Source organism: Nicotiana tabacum, chromosome 11 (assembly GCF_000715075.1).
Source record: "Nicotiana tabacum cultivar K326 chromosome 11, ASM71507v2, whole genome shotgun sequence".
In the NCBI taxonomy this organism is placed as follows: Eukaryota; Viridiplantae; Streptophyta; class Magnoliopsida; order Solanales; family Solanaceae; genus Nicotiana; species Nicotiana tabacum.
Window position 1 is genome coordinate 171474099 of NC_134090.1, and position 18193 is coordinate 171492291.

The 18193-nt window shown below is 34.9% G+C and overlaps 3 protein-coding genes and 1 non-coding gene across 4 annotated transcripts; 1 reads left to right on the forward strand and 3 right to left on the reverse strand.

Moving 5' to 3' along the window:
• Positions 1-1940: 1940 nt before the first annotated feature.
• LOC107796443 (small ribosomal subunit protein bTHXc) lies at positions 1941-3176 on the forward strand. The gene is made up of 3 exons (XM_016619216.2): positions 1941-2158; positions 2243-2307; positions 2932-3176. Exons 1-3 carry the CDS (start codon positions 2011-2013, stop codon positions 3052-3054), a joined length of 336 nt encoding a protein of 111 aa, XP_016474702.1. The 5' UTR covers positions 1941-2010; the 3' UTR covers positions 3055-3176.
• Positions 3177-7007: 3831 nt separating this feature from the next.
• On the reverse strand, positions 7008-7442 carry LOC107796442 (pleckstrin homology domain-containing protein 1-like). Its single transcript, XM_016619215.2, has one exon. It carries the CDS (start codon positions 7440-7442, stop codon positions 7008-7010), a length of 435 nt encoding a protein of 144 aa, XP_016474701.1.
• A 1576-nt stretch (positions 7443-9018) lies between these two features.
• LOC107816283 (uncharacterized) lies at positions 9019-13919 on the reverse strand. Its single transcript, XM_075225722.1, has 5 exons — positions 13469-13919; positions 12875-12986; positions 11535-11649; positions 9826-10890; positions 9019-9459 (listed from the first exon to the last, which is right to left on the reverse strand). The coding sequence occupies exons 1-5, from the start codon at positions 13656-13658 to the stop codon at positions 9202-9204; spliced, it is 1740 nt and encodes a 579-aa protein (XP_075081823.1). The 5' UTR covers positions 13659-13919; the 3' UTR covers positions 9019-9201.
• Positions 13920-15827: 1908 nt separating this feature from the next.
• Positions 15828-15901, reverse strand: TRNAV-AAC (transfer RNA valine (anticodon AAC)). The gene has a single exon. It is a non-coding gene; the product is annotated as a tRNA-Val (tRNA).
• Positions 15902-18193: the final 2292 nt, after the last annotated feature.

Below are 18193 nucleotides of genomic sequence, written 5' to 3' on the forward strand. Positions count from 1 at the left end.
CTTGACTGCAGCTAAATGAAAAGGTTTCAACTTATACCCTTTAATTCCTAAAAGATGCTAAATTAAAAGTAATGATAGCAATTGTATAACCAATATTTTGTTATTTTTTTTTATGTCCATTTTTACAATTTGACTCTTCAAACAAACATTCTTCAAAAAAAAAAAAAAATTTTTTTTTTGAATATTAACACATTATTGTGATGTTTCTTTCTATACCATGTAGCTTTACTTCATTATATATGTAAGTAAACTTTTATTTGATTTTTAAACTCTTTTTGTTATTTGAATAAATATAGACATGTACCATATATATTATATTTATTTTAAGAGAAATCTGCATTATTCAAATCTAGCTATAGTGTTTTAAAGAACTATAATTATAGGGTTTTTGATGTGAAAGAGTTTAGAATTATATGAAGATTTTTTTTTTCCTTTTTGCCCGAGGAAAAGTAATATTTAAATAATTATAAAAAATTAACAAAAGTTCTTAACATGATTGCATATGATCATTAACTGAATTAAGCATGATAACATGATAACAAAAGACAAATTTCTTTTTATTTTTATTTTAATTCAAATTCAATTATATATATATATATTTGTATTTGACTAACATAATCAAATATAGAATAAAGTTACCATACATTATTAACATTTATTAGCTTGCCACTTGGCTTAACCACAATGCTAATTTATATTTGGTAACTTTATTCCTTTAATATATATATGGATTAGCATTTATTAGCTTGTCACTTGGCTTAACCACAGTACTAATTATATATGGTAACTTTATTCCTTTAATATATATATATATATATATATATATATATATATATATATATATATATATATATATATATATATATATATAAGCTGTATTCGATATAGTATTACCTAATACGCTAAGTAATTTAAGGACCGTCCAACTTATGCAAAAACAAATTTTTACATGGATGATAACGGGAAATCCATAGTGCAGGGTCATTCCGAGGTCCAACAAAGAATTGTTTAATAGTAATTATTTTTGTAAATGCGACAAACTCCAAGAAAAATACTCTCTTGCAGGAAAGTTTTTGTTGTTCATGTCTTTTTTCCATGTTTTTAATCTTCATAAATGATGTCTAATTTCCTAAAATTAGTCTATTATTCTTTACTTTTTGAGTACTATACCATTTCAAAACCTACAAAAAAATTCTACATTCATAAATGAAAAACCCAAGATGGGAAAAAAAGTAATTTTTTGTTCTACGTTGCTCTTTTTCACTCAATTATTTTTTTGAACGCGACAAAAGAATCCCTACTTCCATTTAAAATGGAGTAATACTTCTTTCAATCCATATTTATCTATTTCTTTTCAAGTTTTTGCAAACATAATATTGTCTAAACTACTCTTTCTCTTTCTTTAAACATCACACCTAATTAATAATTCACTAATTATTAACAAATAAATAATATTTAAATGTTTTAATACGATCAAATACTTTAAAAGAAATTTAACTTTTCAAAAGATTAAATTTTGGGAGCATTAGTAGTAATTTTTTTTTTAATTTTAAAGACATTAGTTTCCAGGGCCATTGAATAACAACTGCCTATCGTTTTATGTGAAAATAGCACGAGCTAGTCAGTTTCAGTAATCGAAAAATAGTTAGCGTTTGCAAAATTATTGAAAAATAACCATTGTTTTACTGAAACTCGAAAAATTCCAGCCTAATATGCGGGATTATGGAGCTCCTGCCTATAAACTTCCTGCATATTATGTTGGAACTCCAGCACATTATGAAATTCCATATTATGCTGGAATATTTCCGAATTTTTAAGGATATTTTTGTTCAGATTTTATCTTTACATGAAAAAATGACTAAATTTCGATTACTTTTAAAACTGTGGCTATTTCTCAATTACCCGTCATAAATCAGGCTATGGCTTTATCCCTTTACACATTATCCATAAAAAATAAAGGTTTTGAAGGCCACAACCTTAATCCTATCTCACTCTATCACTTCAACTGCAATGGCGTCGTCGTTACTTGGAGCAGTTCCTATGGCTTTCTTTCCTAATCTATCTTTCTCTCGTTCTCTTTCCATATCCGGCGCCTCAGTTTCAGCAACTTCTTCAGCATCAGTATCTTTAGATGTCACCTTTGCAAATCTTCCATTGAGTATGGAGCACTTGTAAAACCAAATATTTTACTACTATGCAATTTGACTCAGGATAATGATATTCTTATGCTATTTGATTTCAGTTTACTGTGGCAGAGGAGACAAGAAAACTGCAAAAGGCAAGCGTTTTAATTACTCCTTTGGGAATGTGAGTTTGGCTTCACTCTTACAATTTTACTTTGTTTTTTACAGTACCCTTTTGCTAATTTTGTTGAAAACTTGTGTGCTTTTGTAAGGATGTAGGTAACCCCTTTAATTTAATTAAAACAATCATTTACTAGTATTGAAATGAAAGTAACCTTAATAGAGAAAGAGATAAGAGGGTTTATATGGATGTACTAAGGATCAAAGGCTTATTTACTTATATACCCAACATCTTCTCAGTGTTTTGTCGATGTGAGATTCGCTTAGGATGTTGCATTCACCTTCCTTAGGGACTCAGCGTCCTCGCTAAGGTTGCACGTGGAGTAGCTCTGATACTATATGTAACAGCCCAGCCCATCAGTGATATTATTCGCTTTGGGCTCCAATTAAATCTAGATTTGCACCGGAAAGTCCCACATTTGAGGGTAAAATGCTCTCCAGCAAAGGCAACTCCATACCCAAGTTTCAAACCCGAGACAACACACTCGAGAGCCTAGTTAAGCAGTGACCTTTAGTTTTAGATTGCGGCATAACTGATTGGATGAAGTTTTTAAACTTGGAGATTTCAATATTTTGATGTCTATTTTAAACTGATATTAACTCTTTGCGCCTCTATGAATTCGTTTAGGCAAGGCCAAGGAATAAGAAGAAGGGAAGAGGGCCACCTAGGGTTGCAGCACCACCAGCAGCTCCAAAAAGAGATCCATTTGATGATGGACAAGTCGTTAAAATTGAGATTGTTGAGTCCTAATTTACTGAGTTAGCAATTTTGCCTGCAATTTTGTAGCTCAAATCTCTGCAATTTGTTAATTTCTGTGAGTTACCAAAATTTAAGGTCGATTAGTTTACTTGTTGAACTGATATTTTTAGTTTGCCTGAATGTTCTAAGTTAAATGTTCCTTTCATTCAAATTATGTATGGAGAGATAGCACTGTTTTGAGAAAAAGAGAACAAAAGAAAAGAAGAGTTCCAATTCTATAACCCAAGAGTTCGAGTTTGGTGAAGAAGCGATTGCAAAGGCACTGAGCTAAAGCCGGGTTACTTAAAAGAAGACAAAAACAACAACATACACGTGTAAAGTGAGGTCTGGGGAGGGTAATGTGTACGCAGACCTTGCCCCTACCTTGCAAAGGTAGAGAAGTTGTTTCCGATAAGACCCTCGGCTCAATGAAAGCAGTTATCCAAAACAAGGCAGTGAACTAAAACAGGCAACACGCAACAGTTTGATGCTAAATATTGTTATAATGAACATGAAAGGAGCATTCTCTGATGATCTTTTGTTTCTTTTGGCAAGATGTCTTTCATAGGAAATCATTTGTTTTGCAAGAAAGTCCGTCTTCACTATTGTCCGATTTTCAAAGGACAATGGAATTAGGCTTTATCCGATGTAAGAGCTTATACTTCTTTCGCCCTCTAGTCTTCTTTTAAAAGGAGGAATGCCCAAGCACGATGTTGTGCTACGGAATCCTCTCTCCATACCGTATACTCAATACAAGCTCATGGTGAAGTTACAGTTGTTCGATAATGCAGTTCCCACATGGGAAAGACCTCCCATAAAGATTAAATTTCTCTCTTCTTTTTTTTCTGAACTGAAGTTTCTTTACTTCACGATTGGTGGATCGACTATGTAGGTTCATTTTCCCGGGGGCTTAGCAAATCTCTCTCTGTTGTATGCCAATCTAAGTAAAAACAATGGCGAGAAAAGGAGAAGGTTGGGTGACTGATATTCATATGCAATCACCTACTCTCCGGCACCATGATTATCGGCAACCAGTAAATGAACATAGCTTTCTAACTGCCACAGCGTGCAGGACACCAAAGAAAAGTAAAAAGTAAACTGAGGGTGCTGATTGCTGGATAAGTAAAAATGAAAAAAATGTGTAAAAAGAGAATCAAACACTCATTGTCCATCAGCGCAACGTCGATACAATAACTGTCATAAAAAAATATATATACACAAACACACAACAGAAATATCTCATCGTCCAAACACTTCTTGGTTAAAGCTTCACCCCAAATCACTCATATTTAGCTATCCAATATCAATCAGTTTGGGTTAGAGCTCACTTTAGGTTAAAAAAACTGGCTTCTCGGTTTCGTTTTCCAGGAAAAAGGACAAACCAAAACAAAATTTCAAATTTAGTTTTTGGGTTTTGAAGGACTTCTGAAAAACTTCTCAAACCAAACGTGTCCGTCAAGCATTTCCTTGTTGTATAAGGATTCATTATTTGGTCATGTTCTCTAGAATGTATCGCATATGATCTAGACTTATCCTTTAGAAATTTCAAGGCCGATCTAGACTTGTTCTCTTACAAAGTTTAGGTAAGTTAAATGCAGAATATTCAGAAGGCATCTTACCCAGACAGCATGAGCATTAAAATTTAAGCTACAATAAACCGACCACTCCTCCCTATTACTTTATTGGGTAAGCAAGCTCATTTTAGTGTATGTTCACATAATAAAATGCCAAAAAATGGCAAAGGTGCAGCCAACAAGTATGTTGATTCAAAGATCGACAGTCCATTTCTGGCAGCAGAACTATGCCAATGTTGGATATGGTATTAGATAAAATATATATTGGTTGACGAAAATGCTGAATTTGATGTACATAAGCTAAAGGACACATTAGAAAACAACTTCTTGAAAACCATTAATGTAGAGACTGATTTCTTTTTTCTAACGAAACTAAGTCAAAATGACAAAATTATCAGCAGAAAGTTGGTGGAAGAGAAATTCTATTTTTCTGAAGGAGAAACAAGTTTCTTCTGAACTCCAGTGAGCATTGACATTAAGAAACACTATTGGATTATCAGTATAGTGGTATTGGATTAGATTAGCTCTAGTTTCCATTGATTAGTTTCAGTTTTACCAAACAACACTTATAACTACTAAATATCCTGAAATTCCTAACTTGGCAAGTGCTCAGATCTAGCACAACACCAAAATCTCTAGATATTCAAAAGGCTCCCATCTATAGCATACTTTATCTTAAAAAGCCCCAGTTTTTTAACTCCATGTGAGAAAGTAAATAGAGATTTTTACCGCCATGTCATGCGAAATTTTGTAGGATAATAAGACACAATTGTTAATAAAACTCTGGATTTTTCTTTTTCTTTTATAAAGAACTTCAGGGCTTTAATGATAATAACTAGAGGGAAAGCTACCTACAAATCATCTCAGCAATATAATGCAACTTTGGTTGTATGTAAGACAAGCTTTCTTTTGGTTTTCTGAAGTCATAACCAGCCAACCTGCCCAGTGCACAACTGAGATTTTATGGACGGGGAGAAAGAAGCAGCAGTCTGACTATCAACGGAAAGGACCGCGGAAAGGAAAATGCTTATGGAACATGAGAATGAGGCCACGGAAATGTAAGAATAGGAGGTTAAACCTCACTGACAAAAGAATATGGATCCACCGAAGCATGACCAATCTAAACGAGCTCTATAAAATGATCCAAATAAATATATCACCACAGAGCTTAAGTAGCAAATGTTAAGGTAACTTTGACTCAACCAAGACCGCCAAAATGTGATAGGATTTATTATTAAGAGGATGCATTTATACAAGTTGAAATCCATGAAACAGAAAAAAATGAAGGTGTAACTCAACCAAGACTACCAAAATTTCACTTGCGTGAATTAGGAACCAAAAGATGCATTTGCATAAGCTGAAATCCACAAAAGAGAAAAACGAAAGAGTAACTAACGAGGGACGCCCCCTGGTCTAGTGGCAAGAGCACAACACATGATGTGTGAGTTAGGAGTATGTCACGGGTTCAAATCCTGCCCCAGACATAAGACTGGTATTTAAGTGGAGAAGAGCAGCGGGGCGGACCCATTATCCACCGAATTTCAAACCGTGCACCACTATCTCTCGGAGATTTCTCGGTTATCAAAATAAAAGCCTAAGACAGAAGGCTGTCTCAAACGCTATAAATGATGGTTGAACATGTTGGGAGGCCGACGGAATATCAACAGAAAAAAAAAATTGGGTAGTAGCTCAAAGAATGCAAGAACAAGTACAGCTTGATAGCAAAATAGAAACTTCATGGTACAGTAGCAAGTCCCAGAATTCCTATTCGAAAAAAATAAATTAGAGAATCCATTTTGTTTGTTTTCACTTCACTCTAATATCATTCCAAAAAACTCATTCCTTGATGATTTCGGACATTCCTCTATGACTGAACTTTAAGTCGAGAGGATTGAAGGTTAGCTGATCTCATCTCCATTTACTTTAAATATTCTTTTAATTGCATTTCTTCAACCATAATTGTCAACAGTAGGCTCTATTCAGTTAATCACCATCACTAACAAGTAACAATTCAAAGCCTTAACTAATCAAGTTAACAACATCGCTAAATAACAGTCATTAACAATAAAAGACAAGCTCTTTTATGGAACAAATTTTCATGTTATGTTATAATATATGTTCTCTATAAGCACTTCGCTATAACAGCCAAAAAGTTTCGAATGAGGTTGTTATAGAGAGGTTTGAGTGTATTTGAAAAAGGTACATATGCATTTCAACGCAGCAAATATACGGCATTCACAATTTAACAATGACTTAAACAAAGTACTTACTGCTTCAAATGCGAAAAACTATATACATTCACACTACACACAGAGACAAAACAAATAAAATAGTTATTTCCAAAAAACAAAAAAGGATAGGCGTACCAAAATTAGGTTGTGGCAATATTAATTATTTCCGGCTATCATAGTCCAGAATTTCATCATGAGTAACAGACCTAGAGTGCTGCACTATGCACCGTCCGATCGAATTGATCCAATCCTCCTTCTCTTTCTCCGAATCAGCAATAAAATACATAGTATCAGAGCGAGTAGAAAGCTCGAAAGCAAACTGTTTGTTTAAAACATCTTCAGCTCCTTTAACTGTGAGGCAATTAGCCACTGGAATCACACCACGTGATTTCGATCCGCGCGTGATGTTCGCTTCCTTGAACCAGAAGAGTTTTCCTTGTTTCAACACGAACCACCGGCGACGCCACGTTTTTATGTACTCGCCTTGTTTAGTGAGCCAGCCGGTTCGCTCTGGGTTCGTCCAGAACTCGACTCCGTCGTAGTCGTCGTTCGACTGAGTCGAGCTTCCCATTGCTGCTCGCCATAGACTGGCCATGGGTGAAGAGAGAGAAAGAGGAGAGAGAAAGAGGAGAGAGAAGGCAGAAAAAGTGTGAACTCTAGACAGGTGGTTGCTTGTTTTATTCGTTTTTTAATGTTTTTCTCTCTAACTTCAATTCCAATTTAAATACGGAATATCATATTTTTAATTTATGCCCTTTTGAGTAATACTGTACTACTATTTCAGTACATGTATTAACTTTTTAAGTCCAGTGCATTAAAGTTCTGCTATTGTATTGAGGCAGTATTTTAGGGGAAAATAAAAAATAATTTGATTTTTAATCTGTAACTAAAAAATAAGTGCAATTTCAAAAGTAATCGAAATTTAGCCATATTTTTATATAAAAATAAAATTTGAAGAAAAATACCCTTAAAAATTCTAGAAAATATGTTGAAGTTCGAATTTTTTATATATGATATTCTAGCATAATATGCTGGAATTTCGTAATGTGTTGGAGTTCCAATATAATAATGCCGGAAGTTTTATACGCATGAGCTTCATAATCTAGCATAGTATGTTGGAATTTTCCGTGTTTCGGGGTATTTTTATCTAAATTTTATTTTCGCATAAAATAATGACTATTTTTCAATAACTTTGCAAATGTTGGTTATTTTTCGATTATTGGTCCGAAAACTGGTTAGCACACACTATTTTTTCCCCTACAAATTGTCAACATTTATAAACGTATTTTTCTTGTAGTTCATGTCAAACTTTTTTCAACTTCAAATACTAATATTTTATTGTCCAAACACCTAGATATTTAAAATTTCATAAGTAACAATAAAATACTAGTAAATCAATAGTTTACACAATTTGATTAAAAAATTAGTATAACAAAATCGAAATTGAGTAGATTTAAAATAAAGATATTTCTTGGATTAAAAGAATAATGTTAAATATTTAAGACTGTCTTGGAAAGGGTCATTTGCCAGCTGCATTTACACCACCAATAAGTGCTACTCAGTATAGTGTAATGAGACAGTAATGGGACCACAACCATTTCCTCCAATGTGGAATAAAACATTAATAACACAATATCTCTGCAAAATTTATGTCCTCATTTAGTACCTTGTAGACTTTGATTGATATTCTGCAACTAGAAATTAGAATGAGGTACATCCCCTTATTAGTAATGAAGAGATTAGTAATACATGTGTTAGTAATGCAAGCATTAGTTATACAGAGATTATTTCTTATCAATTGTTTGGTGTAGTGTATTAAAAACTAAAATGCATTTGTATAATTTTTAAGAAAATTAGTTGTTTAGAAAAATGCCCACCATATTCTTTAGCTTTGAGGGACTTGGTAATTTTGTCTTTAACCATGCTAATGCATGCATTAATAGCCTTGGTATTGCTAATACCATGGTTTGCTATGTATAACTAATATCAAATAGGTTGTATAACTAATACTTGCATTAGTAATAGAAAAAATGTACCAAACAAGGGATTAGTAATGCCAAAAGCTAATGCATCCTACCAAACAACCCCTTAGTCGTGTCCCCACAAATTAAGAACTTGAAAGTGGAACGAAAATAGTGCAGAAAATTGGTTCAAGCACACAACACAACTAATGAGATAAAGGCTGGCTTCAAATAATATAAGCTAACTAACCGTGCATCAATCTTTACATAATGAGCGAACCATATGCCTCAGTCCTTCCCAGGAAACAATCATAATTCAGGGACCAAAACCCTTAATCCGGCACTGAATCGAAGCTATAATTTCTTTCATCCCACATCAGGGAAGGGCAATCATCACCTTCCACGCATACTGGCAGGAGACCGAACACCTTTATCGCTGCTAATAGCATCATCAGCTTCACTCCCATCAACACACACCGCATTGTTATTGATACTCACTTCAGAACTAGCATTACTACTCGTATGAAGTGGGGAGTCGGATACACTCACTGTCCTGCTTCTGTTAGGTCCTGATCTCACACTGTACATAGAGGATGCTGGAATGTTAGTCATCGATGGACGCAGGTTACCTGGGATGCTTCGCCTTATATCCTGTTTGAGAGGAATGTCGTCAATTAAGCAAAACCCTGAAGTATAAAGAGAATAAGAAGGCTGTGTGTGTGTGGTGGGGGGAGGGGGGGGGGGGAGGGGGGTTCTTAGAGCTCTGGAAAAACCAAGAGCATATTTACAAACTTTAAAAAGCTTAAGAAAGCGATAGATGCTTTCAAACTACAGAAACTTATCTCAAAAAAGAAGTCTTCAATCTGAAGAGCACTATGTTGCATTAATACAGAAATGACAATTTCTAGAGATGCTGTATAGATAACATTCATGACCATCATCTAGCTTATCCAAGTGAATTTAGTGTACTATCTTTTTTGCAAAAATAGCAGCATGAAGTGAAAAGAATATACATACCATATGCCTCATAGCCATATCCAAGGATTTCTTTGACAATGTCCTTCCAAAACCCGAGCTGTCAGGTGATGGAGAGTTTGCAGATAAGTTACTACGGGGAGAATATTTGTTATCATGCTTTGCAGGAGGTGCCAGCTTCCGCATATTTACTACCCTTTCAACCATCTTAGTTCCAATCAGACCAGGGCTTACATTATCATTAGCTTTAGCATGTAATCGACTCATAGCTGGGATCGGAACAGAGCTTCCACTGCTACGCACAACACCATTAGGAGGACGTCCTCTCGCTGGAGAGCAAGATTGTCGTCTAATCCTTCCATTTGTAACTGGCTCGATGGATGAAGATCTAACATTTGGTGCTCCAGGTCTACCCCTTGTAGCTGAAATTGGCCTGTCAGATAGTGATGTCCGTAAATTGGGTGGAGCATCAAGGGAGAACCCTGGAATGTCTGAAGGCTTCCAAGGTCTGGGTTTTACAGTTGGAGAACTAGCACGTGAGTATCCAGGATTTCTTGCCGTAGTGGTAGCTGTGGTAGCTGATGACGGGGATTTAACAGGAGGAGCAGTAGCATTAGCTGTACTTGAAACTGAAGTAGGCCGCCGAGTTGGAGTTGCTGCCCTTGATGTGGACCTTGATCCAGGAACAGAGGCCCTGGTTGTGGGCGTTGAGGAGGCTCTGGTTGTTGGAATAGAGGACCTTGCACTAGACCTGGCAGTAGGTGTTGAAGATCTTGGAGGAACTGTGGATTTAGTAGAAGGCAAGGTGGCACGAGAAGTTGGGGTTGAAGACCTTGATGGCCGAGACGAGGTAGTGGTATACACTGTTCTAGAGGTTACAGTGGATGTCATTGATTTTGATGCTGCAGTAGATGTGCGTCTAGATGCTGATGTCAAAGCAGATATTGCGCTTAATGTGGGTCGTCCTGTTGGAGTTGAAGGTCTTGATCCACCTGATGAAGATGGTCTTCGAAGTCCTGAAGTTGAAGTATTTAATCCATGAGTGGAAGCAGGCTGTCTAGATGCTAAAATGCTTCTACCAGAGGGCTCAGGCTGGGGATTTGCTAACTGCATCCACAATAACAAGTTGCACCGTAAAATCAGTCCATGGTTCCCAACAAACTCAAGTTAAGACTGCCTAGCCGGAGGTTCCAACATTCCATCTGAAATTCCTAATTTTACGTGGGAGAATTCGCAATTTGTTATTAAAGGTTGACTTGGGCTTACTATCCAACAACTATGCACTCTCTAGAATTTAGTACATCTGCAAAAGGTGGTGATATTTTTTAGAGATTGAGCAATGGTAATTCCACATGCTCACAAGGAACTTCTGTAAGAAAATGCAAATGAGTACAATCATATATTGCTCTCAGAAACTCGAGAGTAAAGACAATTGTGAAATATCAATAAAGATGATTTCATTGCCAATAGCATTTGACTAAATAATGGAGCCCCCACGTGTGTTTCACTGTTTTGAACTAAAAGGCCTGCAAGGTCCTTTCTACCTAATTATAGAAATTTCCCTTTTATTATGCTTCCTGCACATCTCTACATCCCCTCTACTGGATGGACGTGAAGCGAAATAATGTTCAAGTCATTACGATAACATTTCATGTAATTTAGTACATATCATATAAAAAAACTCATCGTAATTATAGAAAATGCATTACTTCAGCAAATCATGGGGTAAGAAAAGTTTAGTATTTTCTTACTCTAGATTTTAATGCAGTTGGACGAGCTTTAGCTGTTCCCAGCTGACTCATCATTGATTTTTCCGACTCCATCTCAAGTGAAGGAAAAAGAGGAGTACTGGGAGGTGTTAGAAGCCTGAAACACAAAAATATCACCTCAGAATAAAGAATTAAACATTAGATATAAGACATAAGCAGAAATTCTTTTGATACTGAATGATTGTATAAGTGTGACAAAAGATCATCCAATATCAAAGGTCTGGAGGAGCCTTTTCTCTTCTACTTTTGAGCCTTTTAGCAAGTGGGTTAATAACACCTACTCGTTTACTTGTTTGCATCAACATTTTGATGTATGGGATTCATTAGTTTGATTAGTTAAACTTCGAAATATAACTAAGAGCTTTATATACTGTATATTGTTGTCTAGTTATTCAAGATCTTTCAATGAACACTGATTATCGAATGCTCCTTCTGTCCCGAATAGTTTGGCATATTACCTCTGACGGAATGCAAGTACAGAGGAATAACTTAACTGCAAAGCTGTGACGTGCATGACTGGAGGCTGTGATGTAAATAGTAGGGCTTGATGCTTAAGATAGCAAGTTTATTTAATTGTCAGTTAGCTTGTTAGTTAGGTGTTAATATGCAGATGTTCGTTATTAGTGCACTTTGTAATAGCATAAGAATTGCTAATCTGAAGCAGTTAGATTTCTCTCCCACTAGCTGGGTTTTCCTTACTCTAACTTAGCTGAGCTCCTCCTTTAGGAACGCGAATCACCAACTAATGGTTCGAGACGGAAAGGCTCACCAATAGCACCCTCACTCCTCAATATATATAAAATTATAATTGCTTATCCACTTCTTTTTGCCCCCTCATTTTCAAAGTCTTTTGTTTTGTGTACTACACTACTATAAAGGGTGCTTTTGATATTGAGACATTATGTCTGCTCAAATATCAGTAGTCCTATCTACTGAAGATAATTAGAGCAAAACTGTGCATGTTGCAAAAGCTATCATCAAATGATCCAAAAGGGGAACAATAAAAACTGAAGTTTTGAACAGGAAGACATAATGTCGGCAGGGGCGGAGCTAGAGTGCCGGGAGTGGATGCCAAACCCAGTAGCTTTGGTTCGAACACTATATTTATCTTTAAAAATCCATTGAATATGTATAAATTATTAATTTAGAACCCAGTAACTAAAAAGGATTACAATCCTGAAATGTCGGTGACATGATGCAGACATTTCACTGGATAGAGGAACTTATGACAATATACCGAACCAGCTAAAAATAATAATTAGGCGAATACGCAGAGTCGCTCAGCGGATGCTCGAGCAGCACGAAAAAACTAAAGAAATTACCATTCATAGTCATTTTTATCATTCTCAGCATTGAGGAAATCATCAGCACCATTCTTCCTAACAGTTGTGGCTGATCCAATGTTAAATAAAGGTGAACCGCCTGCATTTGATCCTATAAGAAATAAAGTATTGCGAAAAGTTATGAGCTTAGCTTATGAAGTAATGTTTAATAGAAAGCCCAAATTCACTACAAGTTTTACATACTATTGTATTGTTTTGCTTCTATAGTACCCAAATATATAACATTCTTTAATAAACATAAACCATCATATTACAACAAAGAAAAGGCAAAACCATAATGAAATTCAACCATAATCTCAAACAGATACTAATATTGTTCCATTTTATATGACAATCTTTCCTTCTTTAGCATGTTCCAGAAATAAAAACATATTTTTATATTTGAAAATAATTTAACTTTAAAATTTTCCATTTTACCTTAATGATATATTTTATAACCAGGCAAATATTTATATCATAAACCACAAGTTTTAAAAGTCTCTATTTCTTAAACTCGTGCTCAGTCAAATATCATCACATAAATTGAGATAAATGAAATAATAAAAAGGAAAACTGAATTATTATTTTTCTCACCAAGCTGAGCATCAAATTCGTCGCCGTTTTGAAAAAGAAGAAGATCATTTCTATCCTTTTCCCTTCTACGCATTTCGAGAAACAAAGCTAACTCCTCTTCCTTCTCCTTCATTACTGAATTCCTAAAACTTCCCATTTGCTGTTGTAACTGCCTCATTGCCGATTCCTCTGCCCTAAAACTTCCATTCATTGCCAAAATAAATTACAAAAAAAAAAAAAAAATTACAAAACAAAATCTGCTCTGTTTTGTACAGACAGCTTAATGGAGAAAAAAATGTGAGCTGAAAATTGGAGAGAGAAAATCAAAGGGGATGAACTGAAGATGATCGAAGAGAGGAAATTTGAGTGGCAAGGAATGTTATTTAGGGGAAGAATGAGGGATAAAAAGGGAATAATAAAATAATTGAGAGGGGAAGTCATGAGTGTGGGGCATGTTAAATGCAACTAACATAGCTGATGCTTTCTTCACTTGAAGGGTACGTTATCAGAATTCCAATGGTAGCTCTTACACTAATTTGTAATTACAAAAATAGCCCCACTTCTTACGATTGTGGTTAATTTTGATTTATATTTTTGACATTTCATCTTGTCCTTTTGTGAGGGAAAAAGACGTTATGGTGGTTAGTTGTCTTTATAAAAGTCTTAATTTTGCATTTTAGATGGTGGAAAACTGGATATTCTAACCAGGGAAAAAAAAAGGAAATTCACAATACTTATAAAACTGCTATAGCAACAACAAATACAAAGCCTTAAATCTACCTTTATATATTTTTTGTTTTACTAATATTATGTATTTTACCTAATATAAAATAATTTCGTGGTGTAGTTGATTGTTGTTTACCTAATGTTATTAATTTTTTATATTTTATGTTACTTTTTTATAAAATATTTAATAATTTACGAGTTAGATATGTTGGAAATTTTTTAACATTGTTTTTTTTACTTTTAAAATTACTTTTCTTATTTTTTATTATATATATATATATATATATATATATATATAATAATTATTTTTCAAAAGATTATTTACTGTAAATTTAAATTCTTTATAAATAGTAATATCATAACAAAATTAATTTTTCTAATATTAGAAATTATTTCCTTACATTTTCTTTTGATATATAAATCTCTAATACGATGAAAGATTCCTATCAAACATTACCAAAACTGATATGATTAAAATTTAATGCCGACTAATATTAAAAAATGTATAAGCAGTAGTATTTTTATTGGGCAGATTTACATGATACTCTGTTTTTATTTGAGTTAATACCCTAAAATTCCCTTAAACTGTCAAATTTTTGTCAGTTTAAGGAGGTTTTAGGGTATTAATTCTTTTTATTTTGAAATATTTGGAAATCTTATCTAACTTTTCCCTGGAACTATATATGGTCAAATTGGGTATTTTGAAGCGTACAGCATACGTATAATACCATAGTAAAGTAGTTGGGTAAGTACCTAATCAATTTAAAAATTCCTTAAGCATTATCCACTCCATGCCTCTATTTTATTTTTCAGTTTTGTTGTAGAATATAAGTTAACCTAAGTTTTGGGTAATTTAAGTTGAGCTTCACAACTACAGTCAAACCTCTTTATAACAGCCTCGTTTGTTCCGAATATTTTTGAATGTTATAGTGAAGTGTTGTAACATAACATGAAATTGGTTCCGAAAAATCATGACTTTTATAGTGAAGTGTTGTTATATAGGGATGATGTTATAGAGAGGTCTGACCGTACATATTGATCTCATATGTGGTCATCACATCAAACGAGTAATAGTCTGTCTGGCCAAGCTTCTAATCAGCTTATTTTGAGAAGTGTTTTTTCTTAAAGTGTTTTTCTCAAAAGTACTTTCGATGAGAAATAATTTGTGTTTGGTTAATTAATTTCAAAAGCACTTCTGAGCAGCAATTAGCGTTTCGTCAAGCTTCTAAAAAGTGCTTCTAATTGTATTTTTCTCGAAAGTGTTTTTCATAAAAGTGTTTTAGGGGAGAATTTACTTATTCTGCTTCTTCTCAAAAGCACCTTTTTTCCTTTCAAGAGTTTGGCCAAACGCTTCAACTTTGAAAAAAAAACACTAGATTTAAAGAAGCTTGGCCAAACGGGCTAAAAAATAATGGAGAAAAGTTCAAGAATGGATTTTCACCTGATTCGATCGAATCCGCACCAAAATAAACAGTTCATTACTAAGCGGAGTCGGTTGTTGTACACATTCAATGAATTTTTTTTTTTTTTATAAAGTCTTATCATATTTCCTATAACTGAGAGAACAGACCCGTCTCTTTCTTCTCTGCTGAATCAAAAAGGCAACAGTTGGAATTTGGAGGAGATAAGTGACAAAAAAATAAAGTACTACACTTGGCTTCGCCCGGACTCGAACCGGAGACCTTCAGTGTGTTAGACTGACGTGATAACCAACTACACCACGAAACCATTTGATGACAATATTATGCTCAGTAAACTATTTAAGGATGTTTCAGCTGACTTTACTAACAATAATAGCGACATCTAAATTTAAAAATATTATAAATTAGATGCAGAATCTCATTTTTCACTTTAATACTACGAGCATCACTTCATTACTTTGAATTTGTCTTATATTTTCATAATCATTTTGTCATACATTATTTCCCAACAACCGGAATAATTAGCAAAATGTTGATCCTGACCAATCAGCATTTTTTACGAGTGAATTATCATGTTAAGTTAAAAAAATGGAAAGAGGTGTAATACCTTTGTAATTATCCTATCAAAGGACAATTAATGAACAGATCACAGATGCTTTGTGTGTGACTGTGTGTTTCTTAAATAATTAATTTTACTTTGTCCCCGGGGTGGGTGGTGGGGGGTGTGGGGATTTTGGAAGCTTATCATTTTGGAGGTATTTAGACTAATATATACTAGATCTTTTTTGTCACATTCATCGGCTTTAATGATTTATTTTGGACATATTCACTTTGGACTTATTACACATTATTAGATATGAGCTAATTCAATTTAATCACTAAATTTAATCCAGAGCTTTGTCTCTTCACATAACTCATAATGTTCAATCTTTTTAATCCAAAAGATAAACAGATCACTATATGATAATATTGTTTTCTTTAGTTTGAAAGTGTTAACCGTATAATTCAGTTGGCAAACCTACAGTAGTTCTTGCTGCTATATATGTTCGATCATACTAATTAATTACTACGTAATAATAATGCTAAGTTAAATAGTGAATAACATAATCAATATTACTATTATGTATATCATTTCATTATTGTGATAATGGGTATATAATGAAACTTGAACTGAGGACCTCTCTATTTGCGAAGTTTGATTGATGGACTGGAAGGCGAAACAAGTTCGGCCGCCTAATTGGATATGCACATTTTCGTAACTACAACTTGTAAGCACGTGATTTTTGCTCCACGAACAATCACTCCAAAAGAAATCAAAAAAAATAATAAATGGCATCGCGGTACAATTTTCACGTGACATGTGCTGGTAGTCATTTGTGTTTCTGTCCATTTTTCATTGAATCTTATCGAACAAAATACAAAATATGTATGCCATGTGTAATTAAGCCATAATTCGGTCATTAAAAGAAAATTCACAAAAAATATGCATCTTTTATTCTAGGCTGTGATTTAACCATTTAAAGAATTTTTAATATGTGTGTGATAATTGTGTTAAGTGTTGATTAATGTGTGTTTTAAATTCATTTTAATTTAGTTGTATTTTAAAGTTAGAAAACAAAGGAAAAGAGTGCAAATTATTTAGAAAATCGGATTGGGCCTATTTGTTTCAAAAATTTTGAGGCCCAGAAGCAGCCCAAGTCAGCCAGCCCAAGACCCATCCTCAGGCCACCAAAACGACGTAGTTCAACCCCAAAACTACGCCGTTTCAGAGACGGTTCATCTCAGCCGTTCCAACCAGTCCAATCCAACGGCCAGGATCATACCCCAGATCCGTGTAACATGACCCGGTCCATCCCCCTTACCCGGTCAACCCAACCCCTCACTTAAACCAAAACGACCCCGTTCCCATACCAAACGACCCCGTCCTGTCACTCACCAGTAGATCCAAGCCGTTGAGATCACTTGATCTAACGGCCCTGATCTATCTTCCCCTTCCGTATATAAACCCTCCATCACACCCCACGCCCCCTATCCAAACACCCCCCGGTTCCATCGTCCCCAAGAGCCCAACCCTAATGTCCTAAACCCTAGCCGCCACCCTTCACCTTCACTGTAAAGCCGGCGGCAAGGATGCCGGTGACTGCCAAAACAACACCCCCGATACATCCAACCACCCTGGACACGAATCCACCAACCATGTACCTCGAATCACACTCCATCATCTCGAATCTTGATTTGAAGATTCGAGACCAAACCCCGATCTACACCAAACCAACCCAAACTCACACTGGACAACCCCCTGACCTCCCTCGTGACCAAACCAAGCTTGGTTTGGTCCGAATCTACCCACAAATCTTAAAATCCCAAATCTGAAGATTCAAACTCTGGAATACAAGAACCTGGGGAATCCGGTCAGTTTCATGGGGATTTTGGGACATAATAGGCTTTAATCAAGGTGTTCTCGGTCGAGAACACCCCGATTAAGGTTTGTTCGGCCTCAAATGGTCAAAACTGGTTCAGGTCTGGTCCGTTCTTGGTTAAGCTCCCACAGTAAGTTTTCCTTTTTCTTTTCTGTTTTATTTGAGTACTGGTTAAGTTT

Coding starts and splice junctions, on each gene's coding strand:
- LOC107796443 (XM_016619216.2), top strand. CDS start 2,011: ATGGCGTCGTCGTTACTTGGAGCAGTTCCTATGGCTTTCTTTCCTAAT. Junction 2,159..2,242: donor CTTTGCAAATCTTCCATTGA/GTATGGAGCACT, acceptor ATTTGATTTCAG/TTTACTGTGGCAGAGGAGAC. Junction 2,308..2,931: donor TTAATTACTCCTTTGGGAAT/GTGAGTTTGGCT, acceptor GAATTCGTTTAG/GCAAGGCCAAGGAATAAGAA.
- LOC107796442 (XM_016619215.2), bottom strand. CDS start 7,442: ATGGCCAGTCTATGGCGAGCAGCAATGGGAAGCTCGACTCAGTCGAAC.
- LOC107816283 (XM_075225722.1), bottom strand. CDS start 13,658: ATGAATGGAAGTTTTAGGGCAGAGGAATCGGCAATGAGGCAGTTACAA. Junction 11,650..12,874: donor GATAAAAATGACTATGAATG/GTAATTTCTTTA, acceptor TTTGTGTTTCAG/GCTTCTAACACCTCCCAGTA. Junction 10,891..11,534: donor CAACTGCATTAAAATCTAGA/GTAAGAAAATAC, acceptor TTGTGGATGCAG/TTAGCAAATCCCCAGCCTGA.